This window comes from Lineus longissimus, chromosome 12, assembly GCF_910592395.1.
Source record: "Lineus longissimus chromosome 12, tnLinLong1.2, whole genome shotgun sequence".
Taxonomy (NCBI): domain Eukaryota; kingdom Metazoa; phylum Nemertea; class Pilidiophora; order Heteronemertea; family Lineidae; genus Lineus; species Lineus longissimus.
The window spans coordinates 1,384,383-1,410,105 of record NC_088319.1 but is presented as its reverse complement, the minus strand read 5'-3'; the positions used below and the strand labels follow the sequence as shown (position 1 = coordinate 1,410,105).

At 42.2% G+C, this 25,723-nt stretch overlaps 5 protein-coding genes across 7 annotated transcripts in view; 3 read left to right on the top strand and 2 right to left on the bottom strand.

Annotated features, from left to right (window-relative positions):
* LOC135496980 (DNA damage-binding protein 2-like) overlaps positions 1-25,723 on the top strand; it is a 46,155-nt gene that overhangs the window by 5,413 nt on the left and 15,019 nt on the right. The window contains exon 1 of one of the 3 annotated variants that reach the window (XM_064786589.1): positions 10,050-10,265. The exons of 1 other annotated variant lie outside the window; for it this stretch is intronic. The gene's annotated coding sequence lies outside the window, so the exon portion shown is untranslated. Of the gene's footprint in view, positions 1-10,049; positions 10,266-24,758; positions 25,204-25,723 lie in introns of those variants that run through there. One more of the 3 variants, XM_064786588.1, reaches the window with a different exon arrangement.
* LOC135496985 (uncharacterized) lies at positions 68-3,410 on the top strand. The gene is made up of 3 exons (XM_064786597.1): positions 68-358; positions 1,239-1,314; positions 2,034-3,410. Exons 1-3 carry the CDS (start codon positions 250-252, stop codon positions 2,170-2,172), a joined length of 324 nt encoding a protein of 107 aa, XP_064642667.1. The 5' UTR covers positions 68-249; the 3' UTR covers positions 2,173-3,410.
* LOC135496984 (uncharacterized) lies at positions 5,474-10,823 on the bottom strand. The gene is made up of 5 exons (XM_064786596.1): positions 10,457-10,823; positions 10,001-10,064; positions 8,574-8,639; positions 7,087-7,319; positions 5,474-6,574 (listed from the first exon to the last, which is right to left on the bottom strand). Exons 1-5 carry the CDS (start codon positions 10,586-10,588, stop codon positions 6,317-6,319), a joined length of 753 nt encoding a protein of 250 aa, XP_064642666.1. The 5' UTR covers positions 10,589-10,823; the 3' UTR covers positions 5,474-6,316.
* Positions 14,761-17,504, top strand: LOC135496757 (uncharacterized). Its single transcript, XM_064786242.1, has 3 exons — positions 14,761-15,077; positions 15,959-16,034; positions 16,753-17,504. The coding sequence occupies exons 1-3, from the start codon at positions 14,969-14,971 to the stop codon at positions 16,889-16,891; spliced, it is 324 nt and encodes a 107-aa protein (XP_064642312.1). The 5' UTR covers positions 14,761-14,968; the 3' UTR covers positions 16,892-17,504.
* LOC135496982 (uncharacterized) lies at positions 20,751-25,638 on the bottom strand. The gene is made up of 5 exons (XM_064786594.1): positions 25,390-25,638; positions 24,939-25,002; positions 23,916-23,981; positions 22,398-22,639; positions 20,751-21,885 (listed from the first exon to the last, which is right to left on the bottom strand). Exons 1-5 carry the CDS (start codon positions 25,519-25,521, stop codon positions 21,628-21,630), a joined length of 762 nt encoding a protein of 253 aa, XP_064642664.1. The 5' UTR covers positions 25,522-25,638; the 3' UTR covers positions 20,751-21,627.

Sequence of the window (25,723 nt, the reverse complement as noted above, 5' to 3'; positions counted from 1 at the left end):
GAGAGTGCGTTTGGAACTGGTCCAAACACAACAACTCTTGGAGAAGCATGGAACATAACAGAGCCTCCTTTTGAATTCGAATGGGGCAATGACCCAACCATTAGTCCATCCGTAGAAAGTAAAAACGTCACAAGCACTCCTGGTCATTCGGTCACCGAGACCCCAACAGAGTTGAGTGAAAATTCTACGACCAGTACGACCAACGAGGCGACATCTGCCGCTCAAACTGCAAACCCCGCGACCACTCCCATGGATGAAACTACCTCCAGGGCGTTGGATGGAGACGGAACGACGACTACTTCAGCCAACACAACTGATGATGATATACAAGCAGCAATCCCACCCGAAAGAGGTCATGGTAAGGTATCACTTTGGGCGCACTCTCCGTGGCATAGGTTACGAGGTTTGACTAAACAAGTTACACTGTTGTAATGTTCTTGGCTGTTCCCTGTATTTCAGTGTTTCCACACAATGTGCAGCTATGATTTTTGGATAGAGTGAAATAATCCCTCTTTCAGGGTTCCAAGGAGATTACACTGGGCCTAAGGTTGCGATTATATAGAGTTCACGTTTTCACATGTGACGTGTCACTGTTCACTTTTCATGCATGGCATGAAGAACAAACAAGTCATTTCCATAGAGTGGGCTGCTACATACGTTCATTATGACACTTCACACATACTTTGTGTTTTCAAGCCTGAGTCAGTTAACTCATGACAAGTGAATCATGACAAGTGACAACATGAACCCTATATAACTTCGGCCTAATGCGGATTTCTCAAGAAGAGATTGACGGATTGAATTGAAACAAATGCCAGCTTTTCGTTAGAAAAAATCAATGTCTTAAATTGTGTACTAAAAAAGTGATGATCCGATGATATATGAAAACGCTCCAATTACGTAATTCTCAGTGATATCTTTATGTTTATTCATTCATGCTATCACATCATGAGTAAACCAACATGATGCGGTTAAGCTTACTTCTCGATGGTGCCCAATCGAATGAATATCCCAGTTTACGAACCACAATTGACGTCAGAAGCGTTTCTTCAACTAAATTTAGAGGGGTGGCATGCATTTCTTGCATCCCTAAATTTCACCAGTCACAAAAGATCGGGCTAATTTCGATCTATTGTTACTGGAAGTCTATTCCTCACGCAAAACATTCATACCAATAGGGCCCCTGCTCCAAAGCACCTGCGGTTTGAAATTGCAGTTTTCTGAACATTTCTTTCCAGCGCTCCTTGTTATTGTTATAGCCGTCATCATCCCAGCGCTCCTCATCATCACAGTTGCAAGTATCATTATCGTTAGGTAAGTTTAAGCCCCCCCCCCCCCCCCCGTACTCAGATTAACAGATAATATCCCAAACCTAAACAATAACGCGTGTATTACGTTCTACTCATCCCGGCACCAGTGGTTTTCAACGTACTCCGCCTCTCAATATATTGGAAACGAGGTAGGAGAATCAATGATCAAAGACCTAAATCTCAGGATGCGCTCTACTATATCCGGTTCAATTCAAATAGAACTGAGCCGGTGTACATATAGCATATGTGTTTTTTCTTTCCATATAATAGAGAGACCATGAATAGGGGTAAACACAGAAAAACGTGTCAATCTATCTTTCTGCGTCCCCAAACAATGAGGTAGAACACTCGGAAACGGAAACACTCAAATACGTTACACCGGATACAGAGAATGAGGTCTACGCGCTATTGTCCAGATTTTAGATATTAGAAAGTGTGCTATTACTCTACTGATAAGCATCGTATTCCTGCATCATCAAAGATTACCCGAGACCGAATATGGACATGGTTCTGAACATTCATAATGTAAAAAAGCAATTCGAGGCTGTTATTGGGGTGGACAACCTCAAAGAATGTCTAGCTTTCAAGTTTATCTTTCCGATGGTCGTGGCTCGGGCCCACCCCAACGCGAAATCATAACGGTTTTAACCACGGTGGTGTAAAAACTTTTGTAATGTCGCTTATTAACCAATTGATCATCTAATATTATCTTTTTAATTTCAGGCGGCGAGTTAAGAGCACGTACTCGGTTCAGGATGCGGTGGTTGATAGTCAGATGAGGGTCATCAGGTCCAACAAGGACGATGCAGACTGGGAGTTACAGATGAGGACCCAGTCCTATTATGGCGGCACAGATCCTTAACTCTTAAGGGACTGGGAGTTACAGATGAGGACCCAGTCCTATTATGCCCGCACAGATCCTTAACTCTTAAGGGACTGGGAGTTACAGATGAGAGCCCAGTCCTATTATGCCCGCACAGATCCTTAACTCTTAAGGGACTGGGAGTTACAGATGAGGATCCAGTCCTATTATGGCCGCACAGATCCTTAACTCTTAAGGGACTGGGAGTTACAGATGAGGTCCCAGTCCTATTATGGCCGCACAGATCCTTAACTCTTAAGGGACTGGGAGTTACAGATGAGAGCCCAGTCCTATTATGGCCGCACAGATCCTTAACTCTTAAGGGACTGGGAGTTACAGATGAGGGCCCAGTCCTATTATGCCCGCACAGATCCTTAACTCTTAAGGGACTGGGAGTTACAGATGAGAGCCCAGTCCTATTATGGCCGCACAGATCCTTAACTCTTAAGGGACTGGGATTTACAGATGAGGATCCAGTCCTATTATGGCCGCACAGATCCTTAACTCTTAAGGGACTGGGAGTTACAGATGAGGTCCCAGTCCTATTATGGCCGCACAGATCCTTAACTCTTAAGGGACTGGGAGTTACAGATGAGAGCCCAGTCCTATTATGGCCGCACAGATCCTGGACTCTTAAGGGACTGGGAGTTACAGATGAGGATCCAGTCCTATTATGGCCGCACAGATCCTTAACTCTTAAGGGACTGGGAGTTACAGATGAGGTCCCAGTCCTATTATGCCCGCACAGATCCTTAACTCTTAAGGGACTGGGAGTTACAGATGAGGACCCAGTCCTATTATGGCCGCACAGATCCTTAACTCTTAAGGGACTGGGAGTTACAGATGAGATCCCAGTCCTATTATGGCCGCACAGATCCTTGACTCCTTAGGGACTTGGAGTTACAGATGAGGACCCAGTCCTATTATGGCCGCACAGATCCTTAACTCTTAAGGGACTGGGAGTTACATATGAGGACCCAGTCCTATTTTGGTCGCACAGATCCTTAACTCTTAAGGGACTGGGAGTTACAGATAAGGGCCCATTCCTCTGTTTTATGTTTCCAGTTTTATGTTGAATTGAATCTGTAATGTAATGGACCATAACGATAAATTGTGTAATTCGTGAATAGAACAGACTGTGGTCAAAGGGTCACACCGTGGGACTCTTGTATTAGTATGTACAAAATATGCATAGATCATGTGGAAAAGTTGCACTGAAGACAACTAATGGTAAAAGAGGACCTGTGTGCAAAATTGAAGGCCTATATGGCAAGCCGTTCGTCCAATAATTAAGAAAACCTAGTTTTTTTGAAAAAAACATGGTTTTCTTCTTAAAAAACATAGTTTTCTTCAAGAAAACCTATTTTTTTTCAATGAAACTAAGTTTTTTAACAAGAAAACATGGTTTTCTTGAAGAAAACTATGTTTTATTGAAGAAAACCAGGTTTTCTTCCATGAAGCTAGGTTTTTTAAAAAATAACTTATTCTTTTTGCATAAAGTGTAGGTTCCTATGGCAAGCCGTTCGTCCAATAATTAAGAAAACCTAGTTTTATTGAAGAAAACCTGGTTTTCTTCTAAAAAAAAAATGGTTTTCTTCAAGAAAACCATGTTTTCTTTCACGAAACTAGGTTTTCTTCGAAGAAGCATAGGTTGATTTAAAAAACCAAGTTATCTTGTTAAAAAAACCAGGTTTTTTAAAAGAAAACTATTATCAAAGATGCCGATATCCAAGATGGCGGCATTTTATCAATTGCAGTGTCTGAAATTTGCTCAGCTCTTATGATAACTATACGCACTATTTTTTTAGATTTGGGACATAATACAGTGTGATACAATCCCGGATTCTATCCATATGGAGGTTAACGCTTCAATTGTTTTACCTGGTCCAACTCCACTTTATGGAGCCGTGAAATGCCTTTCGGGCTACACACTGAGTTCGTTAACCAGCTTCATCGACTATTTTTCATTTATTCTTCAAGTTCCGTTGATGTTCATCGTCACACCACTTGGCCTTGCTTGCAACTGCTTAGCATTCAAAGTCCTCGGTCGCGTATCGAGAGACGCCGTTCACATCAATTAGCATTTTTCTCCGAGCTTTGGCTGCAACAGACAGCACTGTCTTGATCACAGAATTTCTTCGCAACACCATGCGACGATATCACAGATATGTCGGTTTGCTTAATGATTACATGGTGTTTTTTAATGTAGCGTATCCGTATATTAAGACCATAAAGTCGTTTGCCAAGACTGCGTCCATTTACATTACAGTGTGTGTCGGGGTGGAACGATTCATAGCTGTGTGTCGCCCCTTGAGTGCGTCTTCGCTTTGCACCAAGAGGAACGCGTATATTGCTTTAGGCTGTATCTTCGGCGGTGCCCTTGCGTACCGTTTCCCCATTCCCTTTGGCTACACTATCGACTATCGTTACGACCCCTGTGTTGGAAGAACGAGGCCCTTGTATACCTATACAAAACTATATGACCATCCCATTTATTATTTTGGTTACATAAATATCCTTGCAATATTGGTGAAGTTGGTTGTTCCCTGCTCAATTCTGGTATACATCACAATCTCTGTGATAAAAACCCTAAACCACACCAAATTCAACTCGTTGAAAAAGTCAGAAAACCGGAGGACGAAATACGGCCACAATTCGTGTGGTGGCAGTGGTGATTGTGAATATCATACTGGAGACTCCGGGCAGTGTATATGATGTACTGGGCATCATCGAAAGATTTTCACCTCTGCACACCTCCGACATCGTCTACGCATCCCTGAAGTATCTTGGTACTTTTATGGCCGATTTAAATTGCTTTGTTAACTTTTTTATTTACTGCGCAACTGGAAGACAGTTCAATAGAGGTTTGATGGAGCTGTTCGGTTTTGGTAACGACAAAAGCAGACGACAAGTTTAGAGAATAACACCAGAATGAAACAGGGCAATGTTCGACCTCCTGATTATTAGGCCCGAAGCTCTAACTACCGTAACCTGGGCTCCCGACCCCACTCTTGCTGCGGTAGGCCAGGTTATAAAAATCTTTACCACAATTCGTATGTGAACTTTTCTAAAAACGTAACGAAAATTTTTATCTGCAAATTTTATTTCAGATAAAGACCGTGTACTTTTCTTTTTGACCCTCAAGCCTTGGATCCACTCCGCCGACCCCGCGGATTCCGTAACACCAATCAGGGGAGACGCTGATAGTTCAGAATGTATCCTTGTTGACTCCTAAGTGGTGCAGAAATCAGAACTGCGTGACTACACAGTGCCTGCCAAGTTAGTAAGAGAAAATAATGTATCGTAGTAGTGAGGTTATTCTTTATTTTTCTAAGTGACTACAGTTGATATGGTTAACAATAATGCATACAGTGTATTTTGATTCTTTACAACAATGAAAGAAAAGTCATTCTCATGTAATATGATACACTAAAGTGTGTAATTGACCAGGTGATTTTTGCAGCTACTTTCTATTCAAGCACTTTAACTCTAACTTCACTGATATAAGACCTGTTGATCAATTACAATAATCAAATGGAAATAAAGGTTAGGTAGGAACATAACGTCATGAGCATCGGACGACTTCAAGTGTTGTCTAAATTGTCTGTTGTCTAGGTGTTGTTCGAATTAACATTTTGAATGGCATCGAATGGTCACAAAGAAAATGTCCTTGGTTTCGAACCGGCCTTAGGTCATTGAAACTGGAGTATGTATCTGTGTTGTACATCATAATAACAAGGACTGAAGGACATATAATAAAGGACAGTTTGCAAAACTGTATGTCATTCATTTAACATTTATAAGCTCCGCCTATTTAAGTCCCAGAATAGGTTCATACCTTCAAAATGCTCGATGGCATTCGTTGCAATAACCCCCCCCCCCCGGCCTAAAAAAGGTTTAAAAGAAAGAACGATTCCTTGTTCTTATATGTTCTTCGAGATGATTCCTAACCAGTGCAGAAGTTTGAAATACCCTGGATTGTCTGGGATCAATTGATTCTATTATTCGCTTTAAGCTAAAGCTATTGACACTCTTGGCCTCAATATAACCATACCATCATCCGTCAGATTACAATAGTGCCGGACACGCCTTCCAGGGGGACATTTTCTACTTCTACACCGGCATCACCATAACCTGTGTGATACTATTTCGTGCAAACGACGCATGTTAGTTCATAACTTTGCACATACGGCTTACACGGCAGTGAACCGCATGAACCTTGAACATGGTACATCAATGCGCCACCCTCACTCTTGGCGCCACCTTCGCTACCAGATTCAGGGGCGTTGTCCACGCATGCAAACTCTGTCCTTCCCTTGTTGGTGTACTGCTCAGACATCAGATATCCCCAGTACTCCATGGTCCAACCGGGAACACATTCTTTCGTGCCAGGTATCATGATCTGAAACGACGGACATAGGGAAGTTGTTATTTAGTAAAGTATGTCTCCTTTGTCCAAATGTCATAGGGACATAACGTGTGATTGAACACCATTCTCAGCAGCAAGCAATTTTGATAATTGTGAGACGAACGAGTCATTTATTGTCACAGGCTAATGAAAAAGGAACCTACTTTTGACTTAATGCAGTTGAAGAATGGCCCGAATTCAAGATTAAAAGGACGCAATGGGCCTGTATTGTAAAATTAAGTGATATAATGAGATGGGACCTGCGTCTTGAAAGCTTTTCTGGAAAATCATATCCCCTACTGACTGAAAATCTTAGTGTCGTCGAACTTGGAAAATCTTAGACCGGGGTTATTTTGGCGGCCTAAATGTACCCCTTACTTCACAAATCTGCTTTTACAAAAAGAAGATAGATGTGGGCGGCTTATAAGTCTTTGAGATGAATAAGAGGATTGTAATTTTCGTCGTTTTGTAAATATTTGAAGCATATTCGACGGTCAGAAAGTTACCTTGGCCGGTCTTGTACTTTGACAAACTGCGCACTTTACGTCCGAGTACTGCAAGGCGTTTGGTTTAGCGTTAGCTGTGTTGAATATACTCCCAGTCAGTCTAAGTTCCACTCCGTAAATATACCCACCAGTATCTCCAGCGGCTGTGTAAGTGGCATATTTTGGTTTGTCAGTCAGACAGACGTAGCCAGCACCACCACCGGTGTAAGTGGAGAGTTGACCCCCGGCATAGCCTACAAATCAGATAGCATGAAATAGAAATTTGCTTTCATTGTATGACCAAAACATGCATTGAAGAATTGGAAAACTTACATACTCCAACACACGGGTCCCTATATTGTCAGATTCGGATTAAGTTCTTCTTCGGCCCCACAGCTGGCACGAAGTAAATGTGTATCAACTTGTACATCCGTCGACCAATTGATTAGCAATTCAAAATGGGTCCAGACCTATCAATTAGACGCGAGTATGTTTATAACTATCAAGTACATATTTGGAGAGGTATTGAAAAAATATTTGCTGTGGCAAGTCTACAGATATAAAGAAATTATTTGATGAAAAAATTAATTTTGAATTTTGCTAATTTGGCAATAGGGTGTTTTGAAATTTTTCCGCCAGTTGTCTGAAAAGAGTGGAAATATCAATGTCTGTCCAATTTGTCGATTATCAAAAATAATTTTCCGTGGTCAACTATCAGTTTACTTTTCACCATTTACTTGCCCGACTGCCCGGAATATCATATCAAAATTTCAGATTCACAACCCCACGCAGTATTTGATGCGTCGCGGTCAAACATTGACAATTGAACTGCTAAAAGGCTTAAAAAATCAATAGTGGTCTTGCCTCTGGCTCTGGGAATAGAGGTTGAATGTGTAGACCATGCACCGCCCCACGCATGCGGAGGCCGCCACTGGCACTGTTTTAAAATAATATGGCGCCTCATACTGTGACAGGGAGATATTTCAGGACTTTAGTAAATTAATGGTGGTATCAAACCTTGTGGCAGAGAGTGTAGAAACTGCCTTTAGTCCTTAGAACTCATCATTGTAATGTATATGAGACATTTTGTAAATGCATTTAAACATAGCGGTCGGGTGTATATCAAGAGTTCCAGCGAAGTTAATAAATCTACCTTCTTGGTTCTTGGTCCTTTGCTTCAATCCGTCACTGCTTTTTCTGGAGAATTCAACGGCGGATTTGGACTAAAATTCGATTCGATTCACTTCAGGATTCGAGTGTGAGTTCAGAGTTCCGCAGAATTCCCTTGATACTCAAGAAGGTTGGCCAGTGTGCAACACCAGGTAGGGTGGCCCTATCGAAACCCTTTGCAAAGTCTTGGATAACGTATGGTGAATGCTTCCAAGTTAGGGTGGTAAGCTGGCAAGGTAGGGTGGGCCGCCGCCCTGTCAAAAGGGCTTGTAGAGAACACTAGGAGTTGCGAGTGAAGCCCGCACATAATGCGAGTTTTCTTTTAAGCTCTTACTTACCAGAGTACACAAGTTCAGCATCAGCTGGGCATGTTGTTCTACCCCACCGGATGTAGGTGGCGCCACCTGTAACAAAATAAACAATTCCTTAAAGTCTCTGTCAAGTAACAGGTGTCGCTACCTGTGCTTTTATAATGAAACCTGTTGGAGCTGGTATAATCCCGGGATATAATCTTGGTGTGAAAGTAGTTATCACAATAGCGTGATACGGTCTCGAAAATCTCCAGTCACGCATGCACCTGTGATAAACATCTAGCTTGAAGCCATTTTTCAGTTAGATTGACACAATTCACACGCTCGTAACTTTCCCCAGATTTAATCGGCGAGGAACGCTTTCACAGCCAAATAGATTCATCCAAGCCTGTCAAACCATGAAATTTTCGTTGTGCTGTACGTTGCACGTCCTAAGTCAGCACGCGATATTCGCCGGCGAAATTCACCCTACAGTATTTCGCCGGCGAAATCTGTCCGAAAATCGACCGGCGAATGCGAGGCGATAATATGAAATCGCCAGTATGTCACATGCGAAATTCGCCCACAATCGCGCCTATTCTTCGATTTCGCCCCAAAAATCGCTCCAGGCGATAATGGAGCGATTTTACGAAATTGGTGGCTCTTGCATGCTTGTCCGATTTTCAGAACGATTTTGCAACGACTTTCGCCTTGTAAAATGTTTTATCGGCGGAAAAGTGCAGTCACGTGATGTAAACAAATCGGGTCATACTAAACAGCGCCCACCTTACATTAAAGCCATCAAAGTAAAATCTAATGGTCATAAACGAAATAAGCATGAAATTTTCAGGAAATGTGTTTTTTATGGTGTACGTATTACGTTTATGGCCACAAAATTTAATTTTGGATGACTTTATACCCGACTTTAAACCTGGTGAACGCTGGTGGGCGCTGGTGGACGCTATTTAGGATGACCGGATACTACAACGATCTTGATTGGTTGGCTGAGTCTCGGAAACATAAGCCTAACTATGATTAGCTATATGATTCGGTATATTCCGCCACAATCCTTCGGAATACATACCATAATACTAAGAACCTCAAACCTCTGTGCCAAATTTGTGTAGCTCCTCGTGGATAGATGTGATGTATATGATTACTGGAGTGAGGTTGACCGGGAATTCCAGTTTGTGTTTTTGTTCGGTCTGCTATTAGCAGCTGATGTGGGAATTCGCATATTAAAACACATGTAATATTCGCTTCGTTCCGATGGTTGGTGAGAGCGAATTAGCCGCGATTATTTTTTTCGCCTGCGATTTTCATTCAGTTTGAATTTTCGCCTGATCATGATAGAATCGCCGAAGCAGGGAGCGATTTGGAGGCGAATGAGTGGCGAATTTTCGCCCCGATTCGCGTGCTGACTTTGGACGTAGGTCCAGAATTTTTTAGAACGATATGCAATCCTACAAACTTACCAAGACTGGACGATGAACTGGAACCGCCTGACTCTCGCTTCTGTCTTCCAAGGCCTAGAACATCCTGCAACATAATTTATAACTGTTTTACACGATTTTACAAATGACGGCGAGCCCACACGGGCCTTGCTCATAACATATCGGACCGTGGCAAAAATTATGAAAAAGGGATATCATCGAGGGGAATTGTTTGATATTTGCAATGGAATATAGTTGATTCTTTAACATCAAAAGCTTGTCTATCGAGACAAAATGTCAAAGCTTGGTAAGTTTTTCAACTTTCTTGAAATAGCGATTAAACATAATTTTGGTGACATGGTTATAATCGTGGGAGCAACATAAAATGCGGAATGGTTGGCCACAAACTGGCACGGTGAGGATGGGCAATGCAATCAATAGCCTCATCTTTAAATGATTATTTCCTCGAAGATTAGAAAGAGATGAGTTGAAACTTACTGCCAACTTCACGTTATCCTTCTTCAGAATATGACTCTGATTGACACTGAGCAATGCTAGCCAGCCGAACATGGCAAATATTGCTCCACCGACCAGTACGTTTTTGCAGATCCCGACTTTTCTGGACGTCATCTTAAACGGCTGCGCGATTAACGGAACACAGGATTGAAATACGGTGAAGGTGGCAAATGACGTGCGAACCTCTTCCCCTCAGAACCAAGCTTCACAAATGATATGTTTCGCCAGTTGATTCGATATTTCGTTCTCTGACAACCAGTAATAAACAAACTGAACGTGATTTAAAGACCGAGTCTGGGTATAAAAGGCTAATCACCTGTCACGACCCCAGTTCTCCAACTAACTAGGTTGCTACCAGGCCTCCGACAGTCATAATTAAACTATCCCAAATAACTTTGTCAATAGACTGTGGAACCTCTTCATAAGTGTCAGTCATGTCTATGAATATCTAATGAACATCATACTCAAAGCTCGAATCCTGTCTTGCAGCCAATAGCAGGGAAATTCAATTTTTAGGGGGTTTCCTTTCAATATTTTGAATGTGAGTGACAGCTACTAGCCTGACGTATAAGCCCGCCTCCACTAGCCTAGAACGAATCAGGATGCTGCACTGAGCACTCCAACATTTTGCTGGCTGCCAGGAAAACTTCAAAGCCGTGCAATTTAGGTTATCACAGTGGGTACTTGAGTTTGCTAGATAAGCTGTCGGCATCAATTAGTGAACTCAAGCAGTTGATTCAATGCAGACGGGTGCTTTACCAAATGATTGGAAAATTGCCAACGTTGTACCAAGAAGGGTGACAAGCACTTGGTTTCAAATTATAGACCTGTGTCTCTCTTATCTGTGGTTTCTAAAGTAATGGAGCGTTGCATTTATAACAGTATTTATCCAGATCTAAGTCCATTAATCTATAAAGGTCAGCATGGTTTTTGTAACAGGCGTTCCACCACCACTCAACTAGTTCAATTTCAGCATAGACTGGGCCAGGTTTTAGACAGTGGGGGTCAGACTGATGTTATTTACCTAGATTTCGACAAGGCGTTCGATTCCGTCCCCCACTGCCTCTTATTACATAAGATTCGTTCATTTGGAATATGCAGACGTTTCCTGACTTGGTTAACATCTTACCTTACTAACAGAAAGCAAAGAGTTATAGTCAATGGCTCGGAGTCGTCACTCCCAGATGTATTGTCAGGTGTGCCTCAGGGGTCCATTTTGGGCTCACTACTGTTCTTATTGTATATAAATGATATTGCTGATGTTGTTAGTGATGTTACACCCATGGATCTTTTTGCCGATGATTCCAAAATGAGTAGGGTGATAAGGTCTGAAACCGACTGTTTTCAGCTTCAATCTGACCTCGATAAAGTGCACGGTTGGAGTATGCAATTGGGCATGACGTTTAGCCCAAACAAATGTATGGTCATGAGTGTCACGCGGAAGTTAAATCCGATTCACTTTTTCTATAACATAAATGGCTTTGCATTATCAAGGGTTGATAAATTTAAGGATCTTGGTATTGTCTTTTCTTCGAACCTGTCATGGTCATCTCATGTCGATGGTATCGTAAGCAGTGCCAGTAGAATGTGGGGTATGATAAGGCGTGTATGTGGGCGTTCGTCGGACGTAAATTTGAATATTATGTTATACAAATCACTAGTGCGTAGTCGCCTTGAATATGGCACGGAGGTATTTGACACACATGTGCGGCGTGATCTGGAAAGCGTGGAACGTGTTCAGCGGAGAGTGACCCGTCACATTTTAGGCCCAGACATTCCTCATGTTGAACGTTTGCGAGCGTTGTCTCTGCTGCCCCTGTCGTACCGTCGCGAAATTAAGGACTTGGTTTTCATGCACAATTCTTTTTATAATCGTCTGGATTTTGATGCACGTGTTTTTATAACCCCGGCTCTTAAAAGGGGTGACGGTTTACGACTGGGGCAGCCGAGATTCCACTCGGAAGCGTTCGGTGCGTCTTTCTGGGTTCGGACACCCAAACTTTGGAACAGTCTCCCGGCTCAAATACGTATTTTTAAAAAGAACACTTTTAAACCTTCAATAAATGCTTTATATGTCAACAGGTTGGATCGTCTAGATGTTGATGACATGTGCACCTTCGTCACTTTCTGCTGTTGTGCAAAATGTCGGCCTACCTAGTTGGTGCGCATGCCGCCTGCATCCCGACGATCCCTGCTTATCTCCAGGTGCCATATAATAGGTCTCGACCTACATGGTTACCTGTGTAGTACATGTACATTTTATCATGTTGTATATTGGTTGTAAATGTCTTGTTATGTTAATTTTAATATTGTACATGTATTTTACACGAATGAATTAAATTTAAATTTATTTCCTCGGGGAGGATAATTCTTGAGTGTGGGGAATTGGTTTAGAGATATTTTGTGTATCCTGTCTGAAATACTAAATGAATTGATATTCTGAAGTTTTAGAATTTTTTAATTGTTTATAACCTTTGACATTGAAATCATTGAAATCACAGCCCTTTCATAGCCTCTGGTAAATTTGCACAGCAATACAGCTTTAAGAAAAAATAGGGATTAAAAACCCTGCCCATAAAGTTAAATGATAGTTCCATTACGAAAACAATTTGACACATAGATACAGATTATTCCCATTTGTGTCCCATGTATGGGGTCTTGTCTGAATTGGGATACCACGCTCTCACAAGGTCAATAACACAGTTGGGCATGATGTCCCGATGATGGCCGTATGTCACAAACCTTCTTCCCCTTCCACGTCTAAGTTTTAAGGCATTGGTTTTTTTGTCTTGGTAACTTAGATCATTCCAAACATTTCGATGTAGCATCATTGTCCAAAATTTTCTGAAGGCTGATTTTCGTGAGGCAGAATTGACGTCACTTGGTTCCGCGTTATCCGTTTCCCACCACATCTGTCGGTTCGATTCGTCCGTGATGCATGGACTGCAGTAACAATGACCACATTCAACCTGATTGTGGTCCTGCTCGATATGGAAAGCAGCATCAGCATTTTCCTGAACGCCATCATCGCTGTTAGTGTCTGTGGCTGCAACAATGTTCATCTTACTGACTATCATGAACTCAAGGATAATTTGTTCTTCTTCCTCCGTCACTATTATATTGAGAATACGTGTGAGTAGTATATAACAAACACATTTTAAATGCAAACGCAACGGAAAATGGAAACTCAACGAAAAATAGCGCTTGCATTTAAAATGTGTTTGTTTAAAATCACCAAGAAATCATCAGCAAACGGCTTATGACAAGGAATGTTGGGATCCCTGCGATATATTTTTTGTAACCGTGTTCGTATCTTCCTTAGGAAGGATGCTACTCTCCCTGCCTACTGCTCTTTTGCATGTTGGGGATGTTATCTTTTTTAAGTTTCAGAATACTACAGCAGAAAGGACTGCTTTGAATATGACCAGGTAAGCCTCCGAAAGAAACGCTCAGTAAAGTCAGCAAACGCAATAACGAGTTGGCCCATTTGGCATATTTCCATCTTGTATATTGGAAACGCGTTGGTCTTAAAGCGAACGAAGCTAACGACGCAGTTTGTTGGTCTGTGATCCATCAATATTTGATGTTAACGACCGTATCATTACTTGTTATTCCGGAACTGGTAATTATGAAGTCGTTTTTTTCCGTTCAAGAGTTTCAATTTACCTGAAAACAAAAGAATGTTATTTGCTTTTTTTATACTCTGTATCTTATATTTTTGCACTCTCGCCAAGTCCCTAGGTAGAACCCGGGATTCAAATTATGACCTTTGACAAGAGGTTTTAGGCGCTCTGAACCAATGATGGTCGGTGTTTTTCGCGACGTCACAGAATGATCTCCTGTGACCGTAGGTCAAGATGTATCATCAGGAGGATCCACTATCTTTTTTCCGCACTTTCAAAGTTGGAATAATTTTTACCCTTGGCTTAAATCTGGCTGGATGTGATGATCCAAATGTAGTTGTTTTCGAAGAACTGATATAAAGGCAGCGACATGGATCTGTGGATTATTGGACGAGATAAACGAAATTTGGTAGGTCTTTACGTTTCTCTCTCATGAAAAGTGTCTAATTTTTCTATTTCCAAATGATGATTACCAATAAGCGGGAAACATGTTTAAATGTCTCAAAAGAACATCTACCACATGGAACCAATTCATTGTTAAACATATTTAAAAATGGCAACACTCACTGTTAATTGCTCTCCGCACTTATTATAACTGATCTAGTACACGCACGGAAATGAGTCTTGTTTCGAGTAGTACGTTTATAGTAACTGGGGCAATGACACAACCATTAGTCCATCCGTAGAAAGTAAAAACGTTACAAGCACTCCTGGTCATTCGGTCACCGTGACCCCAACAGAGTTGAGTGAAAATTCTACAGATATCTCGGAAAATACAACCACTGCATCGTACAATGTGACGGATGTTTCCGCAAGTACGACCAACGCGGCGACATCTGCCGCTCAAACTGCAAACCCCGCGACCACTCCCATGGATGAAACTACCTCCAGGGCGGTGGATGGAGACGGAACGACGACTACTTCAGCCAACACAACTGATGATGATATACAAACAGCAATCCCGCCCGAAAGAGATCATGGTAAGGTATCACTTTGGGCGCACTCTCCGTGGCATAGGTTACGAGGTTTGACTAAACAAGTTACACTGTTGTAATGTTCTTGGCTGTTCCCTGTATTTCAGTGTTTCCACACAATGTGCAGCTATGATTTTTGGATAGAGTGAAATAATCCCTCTTTCAGGGTTCCCAGGAGATTACACTGGGCCTAAGGTTGCGATTATATAGAGTTCACGTTTTCACATGTGAAGTGTCACTGTTCACTTTTCATGCATGGCATGAAGAACAAACAAGTCATTTCCATAGAGCGGGCTGCTACATACGTTCATTATGACACTTCACACATACTTTGTGTTTTCAAGCCTGAGTCAGTTAACTCATGACAAGTGAATCATGACAAGTGACAACATGAACCCTATATAACTTCGGCCTAATGCGGATTTCTCAAGAAGAGATTGACGGATTGAATTGAAACAAATGCCAGCTTTTCGTTAGAAAAAATCAATGTCTTAAATTGTGTACCAAAAAAGTGATGATCCGATAAAATATGAAAACGCTCCAATTACGTAATTCTCAGTGATATCTATATGTTTATTCATTCATGCTATCACATCATGAGTAAACCAACATGATGCGGTTAAGCTTACTTCTCGATGGTGCCCAATCGAATGAATATCCCAGTTTACGAACCACAATTGACGTCAGAAGCGTTTCTTAAACTAAATTTAGAGGGGTGGCATGCATTTCTTGCATCCCTAAATTTCACCAGTCACAAAAGATCGGGCTAATTTCGATCTATTGTTACTGGAAGTCTATTCCTCACGCAAAACATTCATACCGATAGGGCCCCGTGCTCCAAAGCACCTGCGGTCTGAAATTGCAGTTTTCTGAACATTTCTTTCCAGCGCTCCTTGTTATTGTTATAGCCGTCATCATCCCAGCGCTCCTCATCATCACAGTTGCAAGTATCATTATCGTTAGGTAAGTTTAAGCCCCCCCCCCCCCCCTGTACTCAGATTAACAGATAATATCCCAAACCTAAACAATAACGCGTGTATTACGTTCTACTCATCCCGGCACCAGTGGTTTTCAACGTACTCCGCCTCTCAATATATTGGAAACGAGGTAGGAGAATCAATGATCAAAGACCTAAATCTCAGGATGCGCTCTACTATATCCGGTTCAATTCAAATAGAACTGAGCCGGTGTACATATAGCATATGTGTTTTTTCTCTCCATATAATAGAGAGACCATGAATAGGGGTAAACACAGAAAAACGTGTCAATCTATCTTTCTGCGTCCCCAAACAATGAGGTAGAACACTCGGAAACGGAAACACTCAAATACGTTACACCGGATACAGAGAATGAGGTCTACGCGCTACTGTCCAGATTTTAGATATTAGAAAGTGTGCTATTACTCTACTGATAAGCATCGTATTCCTGCATCATCAAAGATTACCCGAGACCGAATATGGACATGGTTCTGAACATTCATAATGTAAAAAAGCAATTCGAGGCTGTTATTGGGGTGGACAACCTCAAAGAATGTCTAGCTTTCAAGTTTATCTTTCCGATGGTCGTGGCTCGGGCCCACCCCAACGCGAAATCATAACGGTTTTAACCACGGTGGTGTAAAAACTTTTGTAATGTCGCTTATTAACCAATTGATCATCTAATATTATCTTTTTAATTTCAGGCGGCGAGTTAAGAGCACGTACTCGGTTCAGGATGCGGTGGTTGATAGTCAGATGAGGGTCATCAGGTCCAACAAGGACGATGCAGACTGGGAGTTACAGATGAGGACCCAGTCCTATTATGGCCGCACAGATCCTTAACTCTTAAGGGACTGGGAGTTACAGATGAGAGCCCAGTCCTATTATGGCCGCACAGATCCTTAACTCTTAAGGGACTGGGAGTTACAGATGAGATCCTAGTCCTATTATGGCCGCACAGATCCTTGACTCCTTAGGGACTTGGAGTTACAGATGAGGACCCAGTCCTATTATGGCCGCACAGATCCTTAACTCTTAAGGGACTGGGAGTTACATATGAGGACCCAGTCCTATTATGGCCGCACAGATCCTTAACTCTTAAGGGACTGGGAGTTACAGATGAGGGCCCATTCCTATGTTTTATGTTTCCAGTTTTATGTTGCATTGAATCTGTAATGTAATGTACCATAACGATAAATTGTGTAATTCGTGAATAGAACAGACTGTGGTCAAAGGGTCACACCGTGGGACTCTTGTATTAGTATGTACAAAATATGCATAGATCATGTGGAAAAGTTGCACTGAAGACAACCAATGGTAAAAGAGGACCTGTGTGCAAAATTGTAGGCCTATAGTCGATATAACACACGTAATAATCACCCGGAGTCAAATATCCATTCGGAAGTTGATACATACTCGATTTACAATCATGTACAACAAACACTAGAAATGATCAGCTGTCGTTTTTTAGAGTCTGTTGCGAGTTCAGTACTTGTATGACTGTGTATATATCGGTGACAGTCGATGTTCATTCTGTTAACATACACAGACGGATAAACTGGCATCCTGAGCTTCAGGTTTTTGACACTCCTACGTCCCATACAATAATAGCGAGAGCTGGAGCATATGGAAAACCACTGGGTGCCGAGGATGATAAACTGGCGGCGGGCGATCTATTACGGCGATAACAGGCCGGCATCAGTTAATCATCGACTATCGTGAAGTGCGCTTGCGGCGGCAGCATTGAATTCACATGAGGCTGACGAAATGTGCTAACCACTTGTAGTGGGAAAGGTCCGGCCGTACTAGCGTTACGGGCACAAAACACTACGGTGACTGTCGTTTGTGAAAATGTCATGCCAATGTCTCCAGATGAATGAGTTTAAATCCACCGTGAAAGAAATTCCGTATGCAACTTCGCGTCATGACGGAACGTCGAAAGCTGGCGTAGACGAGGAAGTGCTACAATACTCCAACACTGCACAAGTTTACACTGGCTTCCATTCTTGGCTCGAATCACAGGCACATGGAAATAAGACCTCAGTAGCCCCCCTTATCGACTGACAAACAACCCCCCCCCCAGCCCCCCAGGCACGCACACTGACACCACGTGTAAAATGATGATATTTGCGTGTGTGGTCATTGGGGGTGTTTGCCACTAGTCGATTGGGGGGGGGGGGGGGGGGTTATTGGGCTCTTATTTTAACGTGCCATTGCTCGGATGAGTCAAAATCCTCTCGCGGGTATATGGCACTATTTTGCGCTATTGTCCCGACATAAAGATCTAAATTCAATCCGCAGTCTCCTACCGATACCGGGACTCATACCAATCTCGACACTGGAGGTGCTGATTTCGTTCCTCGTAACGCCTCAAGTAAAATTTATTCGAAAGACTCTGGCACAAGTAAGTTGCTACCATCTTGGAAAGTAGTACCGCGGATATAGAAAAGGAAATAATTTTTCGATTTGCAAAGAGGCTACGGCGTCACCACTAAGCCCGCAAAAATAGCTGCGCTTACACCACGAAATATTGGTGGACCAATTGCACTTACACCACCACATTGCCGCGACAAATTGGTTCGGCAATCCATTGCCGATACAAATTGCCGAGCGAATTTGTCCCACCAAGCTTGATGGTCCAAATACGCCCGGCTTGTTAAAAGCTCGGCTTTGTCGTGGTGTAAGCGCAAATGGATCGGCAATTAGCTAGTTAGATGGTTCGGCTCCAGGCGGCGCTTTCGAAATGGCGCTTTCTGCCAAGGCTTTCCGCGTTCTGCTTATTGTTTGCGCGCCATCTGTAGCCGGATTTTATAACTAGCTGCAGCGCTGGTGTAAGCGCTTGGTGGATTTTCGATGGTGCGGCATTGGTTCCCGAACCAAGATTGGTGGTCCATTTTCAGGTGGTGTAAGTGCGGCTATATATGATAGCTGCCCCACGCGGCATTTATAGTTCCCAATAAAATCACCTTAAACACATCAGAAAGTGTCAGGTTTTGTTAATTATTGAGAAGATAAACCGTTTTATGAAATAAAGTGGCACTCAGGCTGAATAAGACTTACCCTTACCAGTTTGAACTGGTGAAGCAGTATATGACGTAGGATTATCAAAGATGCCGATATCCAAGATGGCGGCATTTTATCAATTGCAGTGTCTGAAATTTGCTCTGCTCTTATCATAACTATACGCACTATTTTTTTAGATTTGGGACATAATACAGTGTGATACAATCCCGGATTCTATCCATATGGAGGTGAACGCTTCAATTGTTTTACCTGGTCCAACTCCACTTTATGGAGCCGTGAAATGCCTTTCGGGCTACACACTGAGTTCGTTAACCAGCTTCATCGACTATTTTTCATTTATTCTTCAAGTTCCGTTGATGTTCATCGTCACACCACTTGGCCTTGCTTGCAACTGCTTAGCATTCAAAGCCCTCGGTCGCGTATCGAGAGACGCCGTTGACATCATCTAGCATTTTTCTCCGAGCTTTGGCTGCAACAGACAGCACTGTCTTGATCACAGAATTTCTTCGCAACACCATGCGACGATATCACAGATATGTCGGTTTACTTAATGATTACATGGAGTTTTTTAATGTAGCGTATCCGTATATTTAGACCATTTTAAGTCGTTTGCCAAGACTGCGTCCATTTACATTACAGTGTGTGTAGGGGTGGAACGATTCATAGCTGTGTGTCGCCCCTTGAGTGCGTCTTCGCTTTGCACCAAGAGGAACGCGTATATTGCTTTAGGCTGTATCTTCGGCGGTGCCCTTGCGTACCGTTTCCCCATTCCCTTTGGCTACACTATCGACTATCGTTACGACCCCTGTGTTGGAAGAACGAGGCCCTTGTATACCTATACAGAACTATACGACCATCCCATTTATTATTTTGGTTACATAAATATCCTTGCAATATTGGTGAAGTTGGTTGTTCCCTGCTCAATTCTGGTATACATCACGACAATCTCTGTGATAAAAACCCTAAACCACACCAAATTCAACTCGTTGAAAAAGTCAGAAAACTGAAGCAGAGGACGAAATACGGCCACAATTCGTGTGGTGGCAGTGGTGATTGTGAATATCATACTGGAGACTCCGGGCAGTGTATATGATGTACTGGGCATCATCGAAAGATTTTCACCTCTGCACACCTCCGACATCGTCTACGCATCCTGAAGTATCTTGGTACTTTTATGGCCGATTTAAATTGCTTTGTTAACTTTTTTATTTACTGCGCAACTGGAAGACAGTTCAATAGAGGTTTGATGGAGCTGTTCGGTTTTGGTAACGACAAAAGCAGACGACAAGTTTAGAGAATAACACAAGAATGAAACAGGGCAATGTTCGACCTCCTGATTATTAGGCCCGAAGCTCTATCTACTGTAACCTGGGCTCCCGACCCCACTCTTGCTGCGGTAGGCCAGGTTATAAAAATCTTTACCACAATTCGTATGTGAACTTTTCTAAAAACGTAACGAAAATTTTTATCTGCAAATTTTATTTCAGATAAAGACCGTGTCCTTTTCTTTTTGACCCTCAAGCCTTGGATCCACTCCGCCGACCCCGCGGATTCCGTAACACCAATCAGGGGAGACGCTGATAGTTCAGAATGTATCCTTGTTGACTCCTAAGTGGTGCAGAAATCAGAACTGCGTGACTACACAGTGCCTGCCAAGTTGATGAGAGAAAAGAATGTATCGTAGTAGTGAGGTTATTCTTTATTTTTCTAAGTGACTACAGTTGATATGGTTAACAATAATGCATACAGTGTATTTTGATTCTTTACAACAATGAAAGAAAAGTCATTCTCATGTAATATGATACACTAAAGTGTGTAATTGACCAGGTGATTTTTGCAGCTACTTTCTATTCAAGCACTTTAACTCTAACTTCATTGATATAAGACCTGTTGATCAATTACAATAATCAAATGGAAATAAAGGTTAGGTAGGAACATGACGTCATGAGCATCGGACGACTTCAAGTGTTGTCTAAATTGTCTGTTGTCTAGGTGTTGTTCGAATTAACATTTTGAATGGCATCGAATGGTCACAAAGAAAATGTCCTTGGTTTCGAACCGGCCTTAGACCATTGAAACTGGAGTATGTATCTGTGTTGTACATCATAATAACAAGGACTGAAGAACATATAATAAAGGACAGTTTGCAAAACTGTATGTCATTCATTAAACATTTATAAGCTCCGCCTATTAAAGTCCCACAATAGGTTCCAACCTTCAAAATGTTCGATGGCAATTCGTTGCAATAACCCCCCCCCCCCCCCGGCCTAAAAAAGATTTAAAAGAAAGAACGATTCCTTGTTCTTATATGTTCTTCGAGATGATTCCTAACCAGTGCAGAAGTTTGAAATACCCTGGATTGTCTGGGATCAATTGATTCTATTATTCGCTTTAAGCTAAAGCTATTGACACTCTTGGCCTCAATGTAACCATACCATCATCCGTCAGATTACAATAGTGCCGGACACGCCTTCCAGGGGGACATTTTCTACTTCTACACCGGCATATCTGATAAATATTTGGGTAAAACCTCATTCACCATATTCTGTGTGATACTATTTCGTGCAAACGACGCATGTTAGTTCATAACCTTGCACATACGGCTTACACGGCAGTGAACCGCATGAACCTTGGACATGGTACATCAATGCGCCATTCTCATTCTTGGCGCCACCTTCGCTACCAGATTCAGGGGCGTTGTCCACGCATGCGAACTCTGTCCTTCCCTTGTGGGTGTAGTGCTCAGTCATCAGATATCCCCAGTACTCCATGGTCCAACCGGGAACACATTCTTTCGTGCCAGGTATCATGATCTGAAACGACGGACATAGGGAAGTTGTTATTTAGTAAAGTATGTCTCCTTTGTCCAAATGTCATAGGGACATAACGTGTGATTGAACACCATTCTCAGCAGCAAGCAATTTTGATAATTGTGAGACGAACGAGTCATTTATTGTCACAGGCTAATGAAAAAGGACCCTACTTTTGACTTAATGCAGTTGAAGAATGGCCCGAATTCAAGATTAAAAGGACGCAATGGGCCTGTATTGTAAAATTAAGTGATATAATGAGATGGGACCTGCGTCTTGAAAGCTTTTCTGGAAAATCAGGTCCCCTACTGACTGAAAATCTTAGTGTCGTCGAACTTGGAAAATCTTAGACCGGGGTTATTTTGGCGGCCTAAATGTACCCCTTACTTCACAAATCTGCTTTTACAAAAAGAAGATAGATGTGGGCGGCTTATAAGTCTTTGAGATGAATAAGAGGATTGTAATTTTCGTCGTTTTGTAAATATTTGAAGCATATTCGACGGTCAGAAAGTTACCTTGGCCGGTCTTGTACTTTGACAAACTGCGCACTTTACGTCCGAGTCGTGCAAGGCGTTTGGTTTAGCGTTAGCTGTGTTGAATATACTCCCAGTGGTTCCACTCAGTTCAAGTTCCACTCCGCAAATCCACTCAGTAGCTTCTCCAGCGGTTGTGTAAGTGGCATATTTTGGTTTGTCAGTCAGACAGACGTAGCCAGCACCACCACCGGTTTGAGTGTAGTGTTGACCCCCGGCATAGCCTACAAATGAGATAGCATGAAATAGAAATTTGCTTTCATTGTATGACCAAAACATGCATTCAAGAAATGGAAAACTTACATACTCCAACACACGGGTCCCTCTATTGTCAGATTCGGATTAAGCTCTTCTTCGGCCCCACAGCTGGCACGAAGTAAATGTGTATCAACTTGTACATCCGTCGACCAATTGATTAGCAATTCAAAATGGGTCCAGACCTATCAATTTGACGCGAGTATGTTTATAACTATCAAGTACATATTTGGAGAGGTATTGAAAAAATATTTGCTGTGGCAAGTCTACAGATATAAAGAAATTATTTGATGAAAAAATTAATTTTGAATTTTGCTAATTAATTTTGGCAATAGGGTGTTTTGAGATTTTTCCGCGAGTTGTCTGAAAAGAGTGGAAATATCAATGTCTGTCCAATTTGTCGATTATCAAAAAATTTCCGTGATCAACTACCAGTTTATTTTTCACCATTTACTTGCCCGACTGTCCGGAATATCATAACAAAATTTCAGATTCACAACCCCACGCAGTATTTGATGCGTCGCGGTCAAACATTGACAATTGAACTGCTAAAAGGCTTAAAAAATCAATAGTGGTCTTGCCTCTGGCTCTGGGAATAGAGGTTGAATGTGTAGACCATGCACCGCCCCACGCATGCGGAGGCCGCCACTGGCACTGTTTCAAAATAATATGGCGCCTCATACTGTGACCGGGAGATATTTCAGGACTTTAGTAAATTAATGGTGGTATCAAACATTGTGGCAGCGAGTGTAGAAACTGCCTTTAGTCCTTAGAACTCATCATTGTTATGTACATGTATATGAGACAGTATACTTGAGACATTTTGTAAAAGCATTTAAACATAGCGGTCGGGTATATATCAAGAGTTCCAGCGAAGTTAATAAATCTACCTTCTTGGTTCTTGGTCCTTTGCTTCAATCCGTCAATGCTTTTTCTGGAGAATTCAACGGCGGATTTGGACTAAAATTCGATTCGATTCACTTCAGGATTCGAGTGTGAGTTCAGAGTTCCGCAGAATTCCCTTGATACTCAAGAAGGTTGGCCAGTGTGCAACACCAGGTAGGGTGGCCCTATCGAAACCCTTTGCAAAGTCTTGGATAACGTATGGTGAATGCTTCCAAGTTAGGGTGGTAAGCTGGCAAGGTAGGGTGGGCCGCCGCCCTGTCAAAAGGGCTTGTAGAGAACACTAGGAGTTGCGAGTGAAGCCCGCTAATAATGCGAGTTTCCCTTTAAGCTCTTACTTACCAGAGTACACAAGTTCAGCATCAGCTGGGCATGTTGTTCTACCCCACCGGATGTAGGTGGCGCCACCTGTAACATAATAAACAATTCCTTAAAGTCTCTGTCAAGTAACAGGTGTCGCTACCTGTGCTTTTATAATGAAACCTGTTGGAGCTGGTATAATCCCGGGGTATAATCTTGGTGTGAAAGTAAGTTAGGAAGTGACTATTTGGCAAGCCCGGCTCACCAAACAGCGCCTTTTTTTCTGCCCTAGATAGAGAGCCGAACTCATGCATATTCAACCATCCAGGAGCTCATTATCATTCGTGGCAACACGGTCAGCAACACTGGAGTTACAGTGAAACGCCTTTAGAAATGCACACTAATGCATTTAACATGCTTATCAGTTAAATCACGTTTATGACTTTTTTTGTAAATCCATACAGTCATGTACATGTACATGCTTCTTCATGGATTATTGACCAAAACCCGAGTTTAGTAACAGAAATTGAATCGAGAGCGGGAAGTCGGCCATTGTTAAATATGCGCATATAAATTCGAATATGACGTCACTGCTCTCTGATTGGCCAACATGTTGTAACCTCTCCGGCTCGCCAAAGAGGGTAGTATTTTTGCCCATGTTTGGCAAGCCCGGCTTGCCGAACAGGGTGGCTTTTTAGTGCTGTTTGGCAAGCGGCTCTCCAAACAGGACAAAAAAAGATGCCTGTTCGGCGAGCGGCTTGCCAAATAGACCCGGCCAAGTAGTTATCACAATAGCGTGATCCGGTCTAGAAAATCTCCAGTCACGCATGCATGCACCTGTGATAAACACCTAGCTTGAAGCCATTTTTCAGTTAGATTGGCACAATTCACACGCTCGTAACTTTCCCCAGATTTAATCGGCGAGGAACGCTTTCACAGCCAAATGGATTCATCCAAGCCCGTCAAACCATGAAATTTTCGTTGTGCTGTACGTTAGGCCTATATATGTGTTACTAATTCAAGGCCAAGAATTTTTTGGAACGATATGCAATCCTACAAGCTTACCAAGACTGGACGATGAACTGGAACCGCCTGACTCTCGCTTCTGTCTTCCAAGGCCTAGAACATCCTGCAACATAATTTATAACTGTTTTACACGATTTTACAAATGACGGCGAGCCCACACGGGCCTTGCTCATAACATATCGGACCGTGGCAAAAATTATGAAAAAGGGATATCATCGAGGGGAATTGTTTGATATTTGCAATGGAATATAGTTGATTCTTTAACATAAAAAGCTTGTCTATCGAGACAAAATGTCATAGCTTGGTAAGTTTTTCAACTTTCTTGAAATACCGATTAAACATAATTTTGGTGACATGGTAATAATCGTGGGAGCAACATAAAATGCGGAATGGTTGGCCACAAACTGGCACAGTGAGGATGGGCAATGCAATCAATAGCCTCATCTTTAAATGATTATTTCCTCGAAGAAAGAGATGAGTTGAAACTTACTGCCAACTTCACGTTATCCTTCTTCAGAATATGATTCACATTGACACTGAGCAATGCTAGCCAGCCGAACATGGCAAATATTGCTCCACCGACCAGGACGTTTTTGCAGATCCCGACTTTTCTGGACGTCATCTTGAACGGCTGCGCGATTAACGGAACACAGGATTGAAATACGGCGAGGGTGGCAAATGACGTGCGAACCTCTTCCCCTCAGAACCTAGCTTCACAAATGATATGTTTCGCCAGTTGATTCGATATATATCAGTAATAAACAAACTGAACGTGATTTAAATGCAAATCATACGATATACTCTCTATTCGGAGTTCTAACATC

Coding starts and splice junctions, on each gene's coding strand:
- LOC135496985 (XM_064786597.1), top strand. CDS start 250: ATGGATGAAACTACCTCCAGGGCGTTGGATGGAGACGGAACGACGACT. Junction 359..1,238: donor CCCACCCGAAAGAGGTCATG/GTAAGGTATCAC, acceptor ATTTCTTTCCAG/CGCTCCTTGTTATTGTTATA. Junction 1,315..2,033: donor GCAAGTATCATTATCGTTAG/GTAAGTTTAAGC, acceptor TTTTAATTTCAG/GCGGCGAGTTAAGAGCACGT.
- LOC135496984 (XM_064786596.1), bottom strand. CDS start 10,588: ATGACGTCCAGAAAAGTCGGGATCTGCAAAAACGTACTGGTCGGTGGA. Junction 10,065..10,456: donor AGGATAACGTGAAGTTGGCA/GTAAGTTTCAAC, acceptor ATTATGTTGCAG/GATGTTCTAGGCCTTGGAAG. Junction 8,640..10,000: donor CAGTTCATCGTCCAGTCTTG/GTAAGTTTGTAG, acceptor ATTTTGTTACAG/GTGGCGCCACCTACATCCGG.
- LOC135496757 (XM_064786242.1), top strand. CDS start 14,969: ATGGATGAAACTACCTCCAGGGCGGTGGATGGAGACGGAACGACGACT. Junction 15,078..15,958: donor CCCGCCCGAAAGAGATCATG/GTAAGGTATCAC, acceptor ATTTCTTTCCAG/CGCTCCTTGTTATTGTTATA. Junction 16,035..16,752: donor GCAAGTATCATTATCGTTAG/GTAAGTTTAAGC, acceptor TTTTAATTTCAG/GCGGCGAGTTAAGAGCACGT.
- LOC135496982 (XM_064786594.1), bottom strand. CDS start 25,521: ATGACGTCCAGAAAAGTCGGGATCTGCAAAAACGTCCTGGTCGGTGGA. Junction 25,003..25,389: donor AGGATAACGTGAAGTTGGCA/GTAAGTTTCAAC, acceptor ATTATGTTGCAG/GATGTTCTAGGCCTTGGAAG. Junction 21,886..22,397: donor AAAGTACAAGACCGGCCAAG/GTAACTTTCTGA, acceptor CCGTCGTTTCAG/ATCATGATACCTGGCACGAA.